The sequence below is a fragment of the Heloderma suspectum genome, chromosome 15 (genome assembly GCF_057233095.1).
Source record: "Heloderma suspectum isolate Gila_16-S chromosome 15, 16-S_ref, whole genome shotgun sequence".
Classification (NCBI taxonomy): Eukaryota; Metazoa; Chordata; class Lepidosauria; order Squamata; family Helodermatidae; genus Heloderma; species Heloderma suspectum.
In genome coordinates, this window is record NC_139472.1 from 7369300 (window position 1) to 7382666 (window position 13367).

General features: G+C 49.6%; 1 protein-coding gene across 3 annotated transcripts in view; it reads left to right on the forward strand.

The window, feature by feature from the left end:
• The first annotated feature begins 472 nt into the window (after nucleotides 1–472).
• The window catches only part of SLC25A33 (solute carrier family 25 member 33), a 30925-nt gene continuing 18030 nt past the window's right edge, over nucleotides 473–13367 (forward strand). For all 3 annotated transcript variants that reach the window (XM_084821800.1, XM_084821799.1, XM_084821801.1), the window contains exon 1: nucleotides 473–621. In XM_084821800.1, coding sequence (XP_084677926.1) covers nucleotides 569–621 — 53 coding nt within the window. In that variant the 5' untranslated portion in view covers nucleotides 473–568. The remainder of the gene's footprint in view (nucleotides 622–13367) is intronic.

Genomic DNA, 13367 nt, shown 5'->3' on the forward strand with positions numbered 1-13367 from the left:
CATGACTAACTTTAGCCCCAAGCAAAACGTGGCTAGGATCGTTGCCTTCCCCGCCTATTGCAAGAAGACCCATCATCCCCCCGCCCACCGCTCTCTCAGTGAGCCAATCCCCTTGCGAGCCCGCCCCCTCCAATACCCCATTCATAAAAACGCGCGCGCGCGCGCGCACACCCACACCCCCCCGGCACAAAGGGGAGGCCCCGCCCACTCCGGGAGAGGCCCCGCCCACTCCGGGAGAGGCCCCGCCCGCTCCTTCCCGCCGTCACAGCGGCGCCCGCCGCCCCCGCCACGCCCCCCGCCTATCGCGCCCTTCGGAAGGCCGCGACGTCAGCGTGCTGACGCGGGCCGCGCCCTCTCCCCGCCGGCCGGGCGGCCTCGTGGTTGGCCGCCTCCGCGCGTGGAGCCCGTTGCCGGCGTCGCGTGACCGCGAGGGCCGGGTCGGCGCAGGCGCAGCTCAGTCTGGCCAGTCTCCGCTCTTCTGGCGGCGGCGGCGGCTGCGGCTGCGGGTCCGTCGCCTGCGCTCGCCCGCTCCGAGGCAGCCGGCCGCCGGCGCGGGAGGGGCGCAGCCATGGCCGGCGCCGCGCAGGAGAAGAGCACGCTGCTCCACCTCTTCGCGGGCGGGTGAGTCTCCGCCGCCGCCCAGCGCCCCTCCGCCCGCCCCCCCTCGGCCCTGCCTCCGCCTCCCCCAGCGATGCTCTCCTTCCCGCGCCGCTCTCCGCCCCGCGTCCCCTCGCCCTCCTGTCGCCCTGCCCGAACGCTTCCTCTTCTCCTCATCGTGTCTCTCCCGCCGCCCCCTTCCCCCGCTGGCCGCCCCCTTCGTGTCCTCCCCCTCCATTCATCTTGCCTCTGCGCCTTTTTCTCCATTCATCTTTTCCCTCCCCCTTCCCTCCCCCTTCTTTCCGTCTGTCACTCCATTCATCCTTATTTATTTACATTTATATCCCATCTTTCCTCTAAAGAGCCCAAGGCGGCTTATAGGAGGAGGAGGCTGAAGGACCCACCTTAGGTGGAAGTTGAGCCGGGGGGGGGGGGGGGGAGGTAGAAGGGAAACAGTTCTTCCCAGGACGGGAGGGGAAAGAGACGCAGTATGGCTGCCTCATCGTTGCGTTGCAATATGTTGTTATTTATTTACGTTGTTACTTTTATATCCCACTTTGCTTTCCTTTTGCAAGGAGCCTCAAGCGCTTCTCCTCTTCATTTTATCCTCACAACAACCCTGTGGGGTAAGTGAGGCTGAGAGTCGGTGGCTGCCCCCGCCCCCCGTGAGCTTCATGGCTGACTGGGGAGTAGCACCCGGATCTCCCAAGTCCCAGTCCAATGCTCTAACCACTATGCCACTTTCCCCTTCTGTTATTCCATTCAGCCTTCCTCACTTCTCTGTTCCTCTCTTTTTCCCTTCCTCCTTTCATCTCCCATATGCTTTCTTTTCTCCTTCTTCCACCTACCCTCTCTTCTTGAGTCTTCTTTCCTCCTCCTCATCTCATACCCCTGTTTATTAATTGATTTCCCACATGCACACACTCTTTCCCTCATTTTTCCATTCTCATTTCCTCCCTTCTTCCATTCCACCTTTTTCAATCAGAGTTTGAAGGGATCTTAAAGAGTTCCCTGGCCCCAAGGCCGGCCCTGCCATAAGGCAGAGTGGAGGAGAGACCTGTGTGTGCCATGCAGCCTGCTCTATGCCCCCTAAGTTTGCCTGCTGCCTTCAAGTGCAATGGAGGATGTTACCCCACTGCCAGCATTGAAGACAGATTCAACTACAAGTCCAGTCAGCTTTTGTATATGGAATGGGAGGAGGCGCCATCTTGTTCTTCACCTCAAGCAACAAAATGTCTTGGGCCGGCCCTCCTTTGTCCAGCCCCTGCTTCCAACCTTAGTCCAACCTCCATCCGGGGCTATTTGTTGTAATAGCTAAGAGTACACCAGCCTTCCCCAACCTGGGGCCCTCCAGATATGTTGGACTTCAATTCCCATCAGCCCTAGGCAGCATAGCCAATGACCAGGAATGCTGGGAGTCACCATCCAAAATATATAGAGTAGAGTGCCGTTGATGGCCAGATGATGGAAACCGCTGTAGTCCCCTTTTTGGTTAGCCTCCGTCAAGTGTCCCACGAGGCTGGTAAGTGCTGGACTAGATAGGCTTTTCATTGAACCATGAATTTGGAAGGAGACTCTAGGTCATCTAGGCCAACCCTTTGCCAATTCAGGAAATCAACTGCTACAGCATCCTTGAACATCCGCCTCTGCTTAAAAACCTCTAACAAAAGAGAGCTTCGCTGCTTTCCTGGGCAGCCTGTCCCACCAGCGAACTGGCAACTTCTTCCTAACGTGTCCTCAAAATCCCTTTTCTTGTAATATAAATGGAATCTGTTGATTTGGGTCCTACCCTTTGGATCAAAAGAAAGCAACCTTTTCTCCATCTATGTCAGGGGTGGGCAAGTTGTGGCCATCCAGATGTTTAGGCCTATGACTCCTGTCATACCTCACCATTGGCTATGCTGGCTAGGGCTGATGGGAGTTGTAGGCCAAAACGTAAGGAGAACCCCAATTTGCCCACCCACCCCTGGAGGAAAGATGGGATATAAATGTAACAAATAAAAAATGAAAATATCCTCTTGCCTCTTAACTATCTCTTGTTCAGGATAAACATGCCCAGCTCTTTCCATCTTTCTGTATGAGACTTAGTCTTCATGCCCTTCAGCATCCTTTTAGCTCTTCTTTGGACACTTTCTCCTCCTCTCGCCATTCATCCATTTCTCTTATTCCCCGCTTCCCTTCCTTCCCCCCCTCCTCTTCTTCCCTCTTTTCTCTATTCCTCCTAGCCTTTCCTCCTTTTGTTCTCATTCATTTACTTCTCTTGTCCCTTTTCTTTCTCCTTTAAGAACGGCTGTGCTGGATCAGACCAAGGCCCATCTGGTCCAGCGCTCTGTTTACACAGTGGCCTATGGGAAACCCTCAAGCGGGACATGAGTGCAACAGCACCCTCCCACTCCTGTTCCCCAGTATACTGCCTCTGAAACTGCAGGTAGTATATTGCTCTCTTGACTAGCAGCCATTGATGGCCTTATCCTGCATGAAGTTGTCTAATCCCCTTTTAAAGCCATCCAAATTGGTGGCCATCACTACCATCTTCTGGTAGCGAATTTTATAGTTTAACTATGTGCTGTGTGAAGAAGTCCTTTTACCTGTCCTGAATCTCCCACCAGTAGCTTCAGGGGATGAACCCAGATTCTAGTATGATAAAGAGAGGGAGAAAAATGTCTCCCCACCCACTTTCTTTACACCATGCATCATTTTGTACACCTCTGTTATGTCTCCCCTCACTTGCCTTTCCTCTAAATTAAACACTCTTCCTTCATCCATTCACTCCCTTCTGCCTTCCCCCATTCACACATGTCCTTCTCTCCCTCCTTTCATCCTTCCCTCTTACTCCATTCAGCCGTCTACCCTTCTTTCTTTCAACCCTTCTCTTTTCTCCATTCCTTTTCTTCCCTTTCATTGGACATACTTCTCTCCTCCGTTTTACACTGCTCCCACGAATGCCAAATTGAACCTCCACGTATACTCACAGTATACCTCCGAATGTCAGATGCTGGGAACAAACGGAGGAAGCCCAGCTGTACTTGTGAGCACCCAGACACACGAGTTGGAAGCAAAATGCTGAAGGAGATGAACCGTAGATCCAGCCTGGAAGGTGGCCTGTATCCATTTCCAAGGGAGGTGCATGCACAGTTGCATGTGCGTTCTGTACACAACTCTTGACTGAGTTCTGGAATTTCCTGCCAATAAGAATATGCAGCATTTGTATTGTGCTTTAGAATGTCAAATGCATTTCACATGCTGATCTGGCATAGTGGTCAGATCAGAGGTAGGCAGCTGGGGTGCCCAGTTTGGACTCCAGCTCCCACAATCCCCGACCATTGGCCACGCTGGCTGGCGCTGATGGAAGCTGTAGTCCAAAACATCTGCCAGGGCACCTACCCCTGACTTAGAGAGTTGGATTAGGACCATGAAGCCCCATGTTCAAATCCCTACCTGGCCCGGAAGTGGCCATGCTGGTTGGAGATGATGGGAGTCGTAGTCTGACAACATCTGACAGGTCACACGTTCCCCATCCCTGTTTAGAATGCATGTGCGATTTTTTAAAGTCCTCCTAGGGCCACTTCCCAAAGCTGGTCAACAGCATCCTATCAGCTCTGTCCAGCGTGGCTAATGGGTAGGGATTATGGGAATTGTAGTCCCAAAACAACTGGAGAGCACCAGCTTGGGAAAGGCTGTCCTAGACCGTAAGTTTCTTATGCCTGCATTTATTGTCTGCTTGGTATAATATGAAAGTGAAACTAAAGGTTTTTATTGTGTTTTTAAACCACTGGTTCCGTTCACAGAGCTGATATACCCATCGAGGGATGTCAACTTCCCTTTTTGCATTTATAAATAGATGTTTGGGAATGCAAGAACAGTAAAACTGCGTCACAGGGTGCATTTCTCTCCCTCCAAGTCTCCGGGTCCTGTGTGTTGCTTTTTGCGATGAGCAAAATAGAGGAAACGTGTTTTCATTCTCCCTTTGCTGCCTCATCCCATCCCTGCAGATCGTCTTTGGCTTTTTGTCTCCCTCTGCTGCATACTTGTTATATTTTAGAACGGCTGCGTTCGCAACTGTTTCTTCCTGGCTCTGTGTCCCAGGCTGCCTTCTCTGCTCTGAGCCAGCGCTTGAGCACAGCGATGTTAAGGACACATCTTCCAAGTGTTGCATCATTACTGGCTCAAGCAGAGCAGGAAAGGAGGGGAAGCATGCTTTGTGTGTCGCCGAGCGAGGGTGGGTATGTTTGTGTACAGCATCTGGTGTGGGTGTGTTCTGCATCCTTGGTGACGTAGGGTCTCCGATCTAGGTCCCTTTAACTTGGGGCATGAGCTCAACTTAAAACAAAAAATAGAACGTGCTTCCAAGGACGCTTGCTTGCAGTCCCGTGTGTGTGTGTTTACTCAGAAGGAAGTCTCGTGCGGTGCTCACTGAGGCTTACTCCCTGGCAAGTTCTCATCGGCAGCACAGGAAGTGCCCATCTTTTTGTGTTACGTTTTTGCAGAGGACTGTGCTTTCCCAGTGGTTCCAAAAAAGTGAGCACCCTCTAGGCAGGAGAAGGTGGAAGGAACAGAAAAAAAATGGCAGACAGAATTGTAACCCTGCAAACTCTGTGGCCGGGTTCACACAGATCGGTAACCCATGGTTTGGGTTGTTGAATTCCAGCTTGTTGTGAACTGCAAACCCAGCCGCACTAACAAACCATGGTTTGTTAACCTCGAATGATCCAGAAAGAGAAGCCACGGTTTGTTGGGTTCTGAACTCTGGGTTGTTCACACCATGGTTTGTCATTACATGTGAATCCAGAACTGTGGGTTGTTCGGGGGCGGTTTTGCCAGGCTACAGAGGCAGTGGGCAAGAGCAGTCAAAAAACGCAGCTTCTCTATATACTGTTACTACAGCACCACAGAGGCATTTGGGATACAGGGAAGGAGTGAAGGAGGAAGGAAGCAGACACTCTAGGGACTGAGAAAGCTAACAGTGGTTTGTTCAGTTGTCTGTCAGACAAATCCTGGGTAGGGCAACAACCCATGGGTTAAATAAACCATGGTTTACCGTTTCGTGCAAACCAGGTCTCCGTGTTTAAAAAAAATGCAGTGTTTTTCTTCACCTGGATTGTGTCCAGTGACACTGACCATCTTATTTTATACAGCGTGAAATGTGCACACAGTGCTTTATGAAGTACGGGGGGAGAGGTCTCCCCCAAGGGCTTACAATGTGTAGATCAACCTGGGGGAAATGATAACGGAAAGGGAGGGGTGTAGCGAGCCAATAGGGGCAGAATATGAAATTATATCAGTTAATACCTATTTCAACTTGGTCACAGTGTGGTGCGTGGTGCCAAAAAGTGTTTGTAGTGCAGTCCTAAATGTTATTCCTTGCAGAGAAGTCCAGTTGAGTTCAGTGGACCTCAGACTACAGCTCTGATCAGCTCCAGCCAGTGTGGTTGGGAATGATGGGAGTTGTAGTCTGACATGTCTGGAGGCTGTCCTAGGGAATGTGCCTAAGACTGAGCTTTTAAAATGCAACATGTCATTCTCTGAAGGGTTTTCTTCTGGCGCCCTTCCGACACCCCCAGCTAGCTGCATAATTACAGATAGCTGGGTTTCTCTCTCCTGCCTGCTGCAATCCAGGATGAACAAACCTCATAGAATCATAGAATAGTAGGGTTGGAAGGGCCTACAAGGCCATCGAGTCCAACCCCCTGCTCATTGCAGGAATCGAAGTCAGAGCATCCCTGACAGATGGCTGTCCAGCCTCATCTTGAATGTCTCCAGTGTGGGAGAGCCCCCCACCTCCCTAAGTAATTGGTTCCATTGTCATATTGCTCTAACAGTCAGGACATTTTTCCTGATGTTCAGCCGGAATCTGGCTTCCTGTAACTTGAGCCCATGATTCCGTGTCCTGCACTCTGGGATGATCAAGAAGAGACCCTGGCCTTCCTCTCTGTGACAACCTTTCAAGGACTTGAAGAGCGCCCACCTATCTCCCCTCAGTCTTCTCTTCTCAAGGCTAAACATGCCCAGTTCTTTCAGTCTCTCTTCATAGGGCTTTGTTTCCAGTCCTCTGATCATCTTTGTTGCCCTCCTCTGAACCCTCTCCAGCTTGTCTGCATCCTTCTTAAAGTGTGGTGCCCAGAACTGGACACAGTACTCCAGATGAGGCCTAACCAGTGCTGAGTAGAGGGGAACTAGTAGTTCCTGCGATTTGGAAGCTCTGCTTCTATTAATGCAGCCCAAAAGAGCATTTGCCTTTTTTGCAGCCACATCACATTGTTGGCTCATCTTCAGCTTGTGATCGACAACAACTTCAAGATCCTTCTCGCTTGTAGTGTGGTTGAGCCACGTATCCCCCATCTTGTAATTGTGCATTTGGTTTCTTTTTCCTAGGTGCAGAACTTGGCATTTGTCCCTGTTAAATGTCATTCTGTTGTTTTCTGCCCAGCACTCCAGTCTATCCAGATCACTTTGAATTTTGTTTCTGTCTTCCAGGGTATTAGCTATCCCGCCCAATTTGGTGTCATCTGCAAATTTGATCAGCATTCCCTGCACCACCTCCTCCAAGTCATTAATAAAAATGTTGAAGAGCACAGGACCCAGGACACGTACCCCGCTCGTTACCTCTCCCCAGTTTGAGAAGGTCCCATTGAGAAGCACTCTTTGAGTCCGATTCTGTAGCCAACTGTGGATCCACTGGATCGTTGTTTCATCTAGCCCACTTTGAGCTAGTTTGCTCATCAGGATATCATGGTGCACTTTGTTGAAAGCTTTGCTGAAGTCGAGGTATATGATGTCTACAGCATTCCCATGGTCTACAAGGGAGGTTACTTGATTAAAAAACGAGATCAGATTCGTCAGGCAGGACTTGTTCTTGACAAATCCATGTTGGCTTCGAGTCATCACTGCACTGTTTCATCCCACCAAGTCTCAGTTATACCTATCAAGTCATAATTTCTCTCCTGTATTAAGAGTTCAAGTTCATTCTGTTTGTTTCCCATACTCTGGGCATTAGTATATAAACCTCAAAGACCATGTGCTTCACAGTCTGGCTTTCTTCCTACATGTATCTGAAGACTATTATTGGGTGCTATCAGAGCTGTTCTCTCCGTTGCAGTGCATGCGCCTACGTCCATTGTTACCCCCAACATTCCATCTCCCTTCCCCGTAGGATTCAGTTTAAAGCCCTCCTGATGAAGTTCCTTATTCGCTTCTGGGCCTCTAGTTGTTTTGTTAGGTAAGACAGTCCCTGTAAGAAAGAAATCCGCAGATCGCCCTTCCTCTTTGCCGCTGTCTTTAGACTGGATGTCGGCGTTGAAGTTCTTACCTGAGGAGGCTGCAGCTTTGAATGCGTCAGTCCCCAAACAAATGGCCACCCTGCTGCAAATCCACAGGCTCCTGCTGGCGTCCCTCACGGCCAGCCTTGGAAGGAGGAGTCTGGGGGCTGGCCCCCTACCCCCCCAATGAAAGGCTAACTGCTGACCAGGGATGTAGTGGTAGATGTTTAAATGTAAGTGTTCATCATGATGGCCCCTGGAGCCATCATGGCTCAAGAAGAATCCAAAAATGCAGGTAGCTGTGTTGACCTATATGTCTACATATATATATGTGCACATATACATATATATGTATATGTGTGTGTATATAGTCATACAAATACCCAGTTTATGAGGATCGTCTGACAGCTGGCTGGCAAAGGGCAGACTTTGGCTGGAGAGACGTGAGATTGCATGTGAAACAAAAAGAGAAGCACACAACATCAACATCTTCATCATTAATATTATTACTACATTTATATCCTGCCTTTTTCCCGCTTGCAGGGAGCCCGAGGCAGGAGGAGGATCAGGCTTACATGATCCTCCTCCTCCTCTCCATTTCATCCTCACAACAACCCTGTGAGGTAGGTGAGGCTGAGAGTCAGTGGCTGGCCCAAAGCCACCCAGGGAGCTTCATGGCTGAGTGGGGACTAGAGAACCCAGGTCTCCCAAGTCCCAGTCCGACGCTCTAACCACTGTGCCACACTGGCTTTCAAACACTGTAAGGCCACCAGCTCAAGAGGGGTTTTTTTCCCCCCCAGGGGAAAAAAGGGGAAAATTGGTGGAAGGTGGAAAAAGGTGGAAAAATCCTCCACGAAGGGGAGAATCCATTTCCCCACCATCTACTGTGTGGATTGCAGCTAAGCTCAGAGGGAACAGAAGTCAGAGCGGGGAGGTGGGTGATGTCATAGTCCCTTGCTAATGAGAAGCTCCGGGCGCTTCACCCGTGCGAGTCCTAGCTGCGCTACATCTCTGCTCCTGCCATGCAGCTTGGCTCACTAGCACAATTCGCCAGGAGTTTGGGGTGGGTTTTTTGGAAGCTGCTTTTCCAAAGTGGAAGTGCTCTGGTCTTGTGGCACACAGTCTTCTTTGTCATGGGGGCTGTGTGTGTGGGGGGGGGGCAAGGGGGAGGGAGGGATCATGCTACCTCAAAGTGATGGGACAAGGTTCATCTCCTTAAGGTCAGTTCTGTGGCTTGGCATATTCAACTTTATGTATTTCAGAGAAGTTGTATACTGCTTTCATTTAAAAAAAACCAAACCAAAAACCAATGCTGTTGGCAAGATCAAATCACAGTAAAACAATAAAAGAGTAGTAAAACAATAAAATAGCTTCTTAAAACAACCAGCTGTAGCTTGTAGGCAAATGCCCAAGCAAACAAATGTGTCTTAAGTTGTCGGCAGAAGCACTCCATGCTAGGAGCCTGCTGGACCTCAATGGGGAGATCATTCCACGTGGTGTGAGTTACCACAGAGAAGGCCCTGCTCCGCACCACGTCCCAACAAACAGCACTGGGCCACGGTATGGGAAGCAAGGCTTCCCCCTCAGAGTTTGGAGACTGGGGCGGTGTATATGGGGGATGTCAGTCTCACTTTGAAACTCTAGGCAGGGGTGTATTTCAGACTCCAGTTTCCATCTACCCATGCCAGCATGGATAGGGATTATGGGAGTTGTAGTCCAAAATATTTGGAGGGCACCAGATTGCCCATCCCAGAGCTCTATCATGAACCATCCAATGGTATTGTTGGTAATATTATTTGGCCTTATCCACCTTGATGGTCTCCTTTGCACACCCCTCCATCCTTGAAATAAAGATGAGCTGAACAAGACTTTTGGGTTGGAGCTGATTGTGCTATGCTTCGGTTTTTCTGTCTGTAAAGTGGATGCAGTATAATACAAGGCTCACATGAAGCTGAAGGAAATGAGGGTTGAAGTGCCAGTTGTCTATACCGAATGCTCTAGGTATTATAAACACATTTGAAGCTTTCTTCATTAAGCATTGGTTTAGGAAATGAAATCTCTGGCATGGCTTGGGTTGGGTACCAAATCCGCAGCCCACCCTGTCAAGCCAGATGGAGTTACACTCCTAGATCGATGGTATCCCATGCGTCTCCCCAAGAGACAAGTCATCGCTCACTGTTTTCAAATTAAACATACTGTAACACGCCACATGGGGCTGCCCTTGAAGACAGTTTGGATATGACTGCTGGGTATAGGGTAAAGGGTGGTTTCCCATACCCTGTGCACTTTTTCCCCATTCTGAAAGGTTGGAATGCTTCTCCTAAGGCTGAGTTACTGGCATTAAAAGCTTTAAGCGAACATATTTTGGCCACACCCCTTTTGCCGTTGTCCCCGCCTACAAGTGGAAACGGGGGGCCAGATTTGGCCCACGGGTTTGAGGTTGAACACCCCTGGCTGATATCAACACACCTTGCAACAGCGAATTCCATGAGCTGCTTATGTGATCTTCACCCAAAACAAATTGCTTTGTTCTTTCATTTTCGGCACCTAGTTTCACGGAGCTGATCAGGGTGCTTGAGATGCCTGTAATTTTTCTTTAGCTTGGACGTTTCTGGCAGCTGACAAGGCAGCATGAAAAAGGCAGAGGTTTTGCAACTTTAGCAGGCCAGAGGGAGAAAGAAACGAAGGTTAAATGCCAGGCCTCGCTTCGCACAGCTTAAACATTAATTGGCCCTGGTGGTCAGTGCTTTTGTTTTATTGTTTTATTTCTTGTTTTATGGAATGTATCAAAGGTATCCAGCATTTGAAGCGCCTGAGTCCAACACGCATCCCATCTTCTAGCAAAATTAAAGAAAAGAAACCCAGTAATTCTTTGCAGGCTGGGAGTTTTCATTAAGAACACCCCCTGTGCAGGATCAGGTCAAACATCTGTCTCGTCCAGTGTCTTCTTTCTGAAAGTGACCAAGCATATGCCTTTGCAAAGTCCACACGACAGCTAGTACCTTTTAATCATCTGTGAATTTATTTAATCCTCCCTTTTTTTGGTCCTTTTCCCACACCTTGAGGCTGTGAGCTCCATATTTGTCATGGTGAACATGTACTTTTCTTTTGTCTGTCTTGAGCCTATTAGGGGTGACCCTATTATGGTCAGGTTTTTTAGCTTATTTATGTGGGTCCCCATGATTGTACTGTTTTATCACAGCTGCGTGTGTATTTAACAACTTGCATAGTCCCCTATGGTGACTGGGAATTCTCTGCAGGCAAGTGAGGGGGCAGGTGGCTTGCTGTGTCCCTCCTCAGACAGCCTATTTGGCTTCTGTGCGATCTGTGCAGGTAGGGAAACCCCTTTTGTCATTAGCCTGGAAATTCAGAGGAAGAGTAGATAATTTCATCTCTCCGTCATTGGTCCGCTTGGTAGAAAACCAGGTGGGTTTTTATTACTGGCTTGCCAAGAGGCTAGAAGTTTGTGTTTCTATGCAGACTGTGGAAGGTACTAACCTTGTAATGGACTAGTAAAGTTGTCTGCATGCTAGTAACTTTTGCAGGCTTATTTACCTTGTTCTCCTGTCTGTCCCAGCCTTGCTCATGCCTGCCTGCTTAGAGATGTGAAAGCTTAAAAAATATCAGGTGGGAGACAAATTCAGGAGGGGGGGGATTTCCTCCTCCAATTTCTCAAAAACCCCTGGGAAAAAACTTCAGTTTTTCAGTTTTTCCATTCCTCCCCATTCCCTGCCCCCAGCCTTCAGATCCCTGTTCTTGCTGTAGCCAGTCTGCCATGCTGCCTTTTTCCTAAGCTAGTAAAAAGAACTTCATTGTGTGATGATGGGTGGAAGCCCTGGTTTGTGGATAAAACAGGAGCTGGTTGCAGTTTTAATCCATGCCCCGCCCAAGCACACTCTTTCACTACTGCCCCCCGGCCCTGCTTATCCTCTTTGATTCCTCGTGCCAAACACTGAGATCTTGGCTCTGTGGGAATGCTGCAAAATGTCTCTTCTGGGCACAGCATGTTACTCTGCAGTGGCTGTCCCGGGGGAATGCAGCAAAGGAACACAACCGGGGGCTGCCCCCAGGGGGTGTGCGGAAAAGCGGCCGAATCAAAAGCAATCCGCAGGACGGTTTCTGTTGCCAAGCTGGTTTGCGCCAGCTGTTCCAGGGCAGCTCGATAACTGCTTTGTTGAAATCCATGCGCACAGCTGCGAAGCCGTTAATGCTGACGGTGCGGCTATTAATGCTGCGGTGCACGTTTGCATGCATGCATAGCGGGAGGGGCTGCCTGCTCATTCTGGAAAGCTCTTTGTTTAAAGTGTCGCCTGCTCCAAGATCACATTTTGGTCGAGAGCGCCCTTAGGATGGCTCTTGGGTGAGCCGCTGTTCTCTCTGCACCCTTCCCTGAAATATGAGGGTAATACCGGCCTACCTTGCAGGGAGGGTTTTTAAGGGTGACTGAGATGAGGTCTGTGAAGCAGGGCTGCTGCCCAATTCAAGATATGTTAGTTGACCAATCAGGTTAGTTTCATTGATTGACTAAGGGTGTAATCCTGTGCATGTTTAGGCAGAAAAGTCCTGCAACTCTCAGCAGCCCTATGCCTGTTTAGGCAGAAAAAAGTCCTTTTCTGCCTTTTTCTTGCATCTTAAATCTGTGTAATCTTTCCACAGGACTAAAACCATAGTTTTGCAGCAAGATGGAAAGCAGTATACGTCTGGTAGATGTATATTGTTGTAGCATACGCCATCTTAGCGTATTAAAAATTTCTTTCTTTCATTCATTCATGTAAAGGTTGCCAATTGGAGATTCCATTTTGAGTTCATTTAAAAGGCTTTTAATCTCACCCTGGAGCGGGCCACTTGTAGCCTACAAGTCCCATCAGCCCTGCCCAGCATAGCCATTGGTGAGAGATCATGGGGGTTGTAAGCCAAAACAGCTGGAGGACTTCAGGTTTCCCACCCCTGATTAAACCAGTCGATCAACCTATGTTAAGGCTGCATCCCTCCTAAAACCAAGGGTGGGGAAACCTGTGACCTTCCAGGTGTTGCTGGACTCCCAACTCCCATCAGCCATATCCAGCATGGTCAATGATGCTGGGAGTTGCAGTCCAACTCTGGTGGGCCGCAGCCCTGCCTTGGATGGTCGCTGTGTGGACACTCCTAATATGTCTGGAGCATGGAACTTTTGAAGCTGACGAATGATTCATCTAATTTTTGGCCTAGTGCCATCTTCTCCAACTGGAACTTTCCCAAGTCTTGGGGCCAGGTCTCCTCAAGCCCCGTTAGGTCCTGGGAGAAGACCGGGATTGAACCCAGGGCCCTCTGCGTGCAAGGGACGTGATCTTCCATCCAGCTGCGGGACTGTCCCTTTAACGATGCTCGTACACGTACAAACCAGGGCGCGAGGGGCATGGGAGCAGTCTCGGAAGGGAAGGGTGAGAGGAGTTCAAGCACGGCAGAAGGGAAAACGGGCAGCAATCCGAGGCCGCTTGCCAAGCGTCAGAGAGAAACTGGAGCATTGGCAAAACG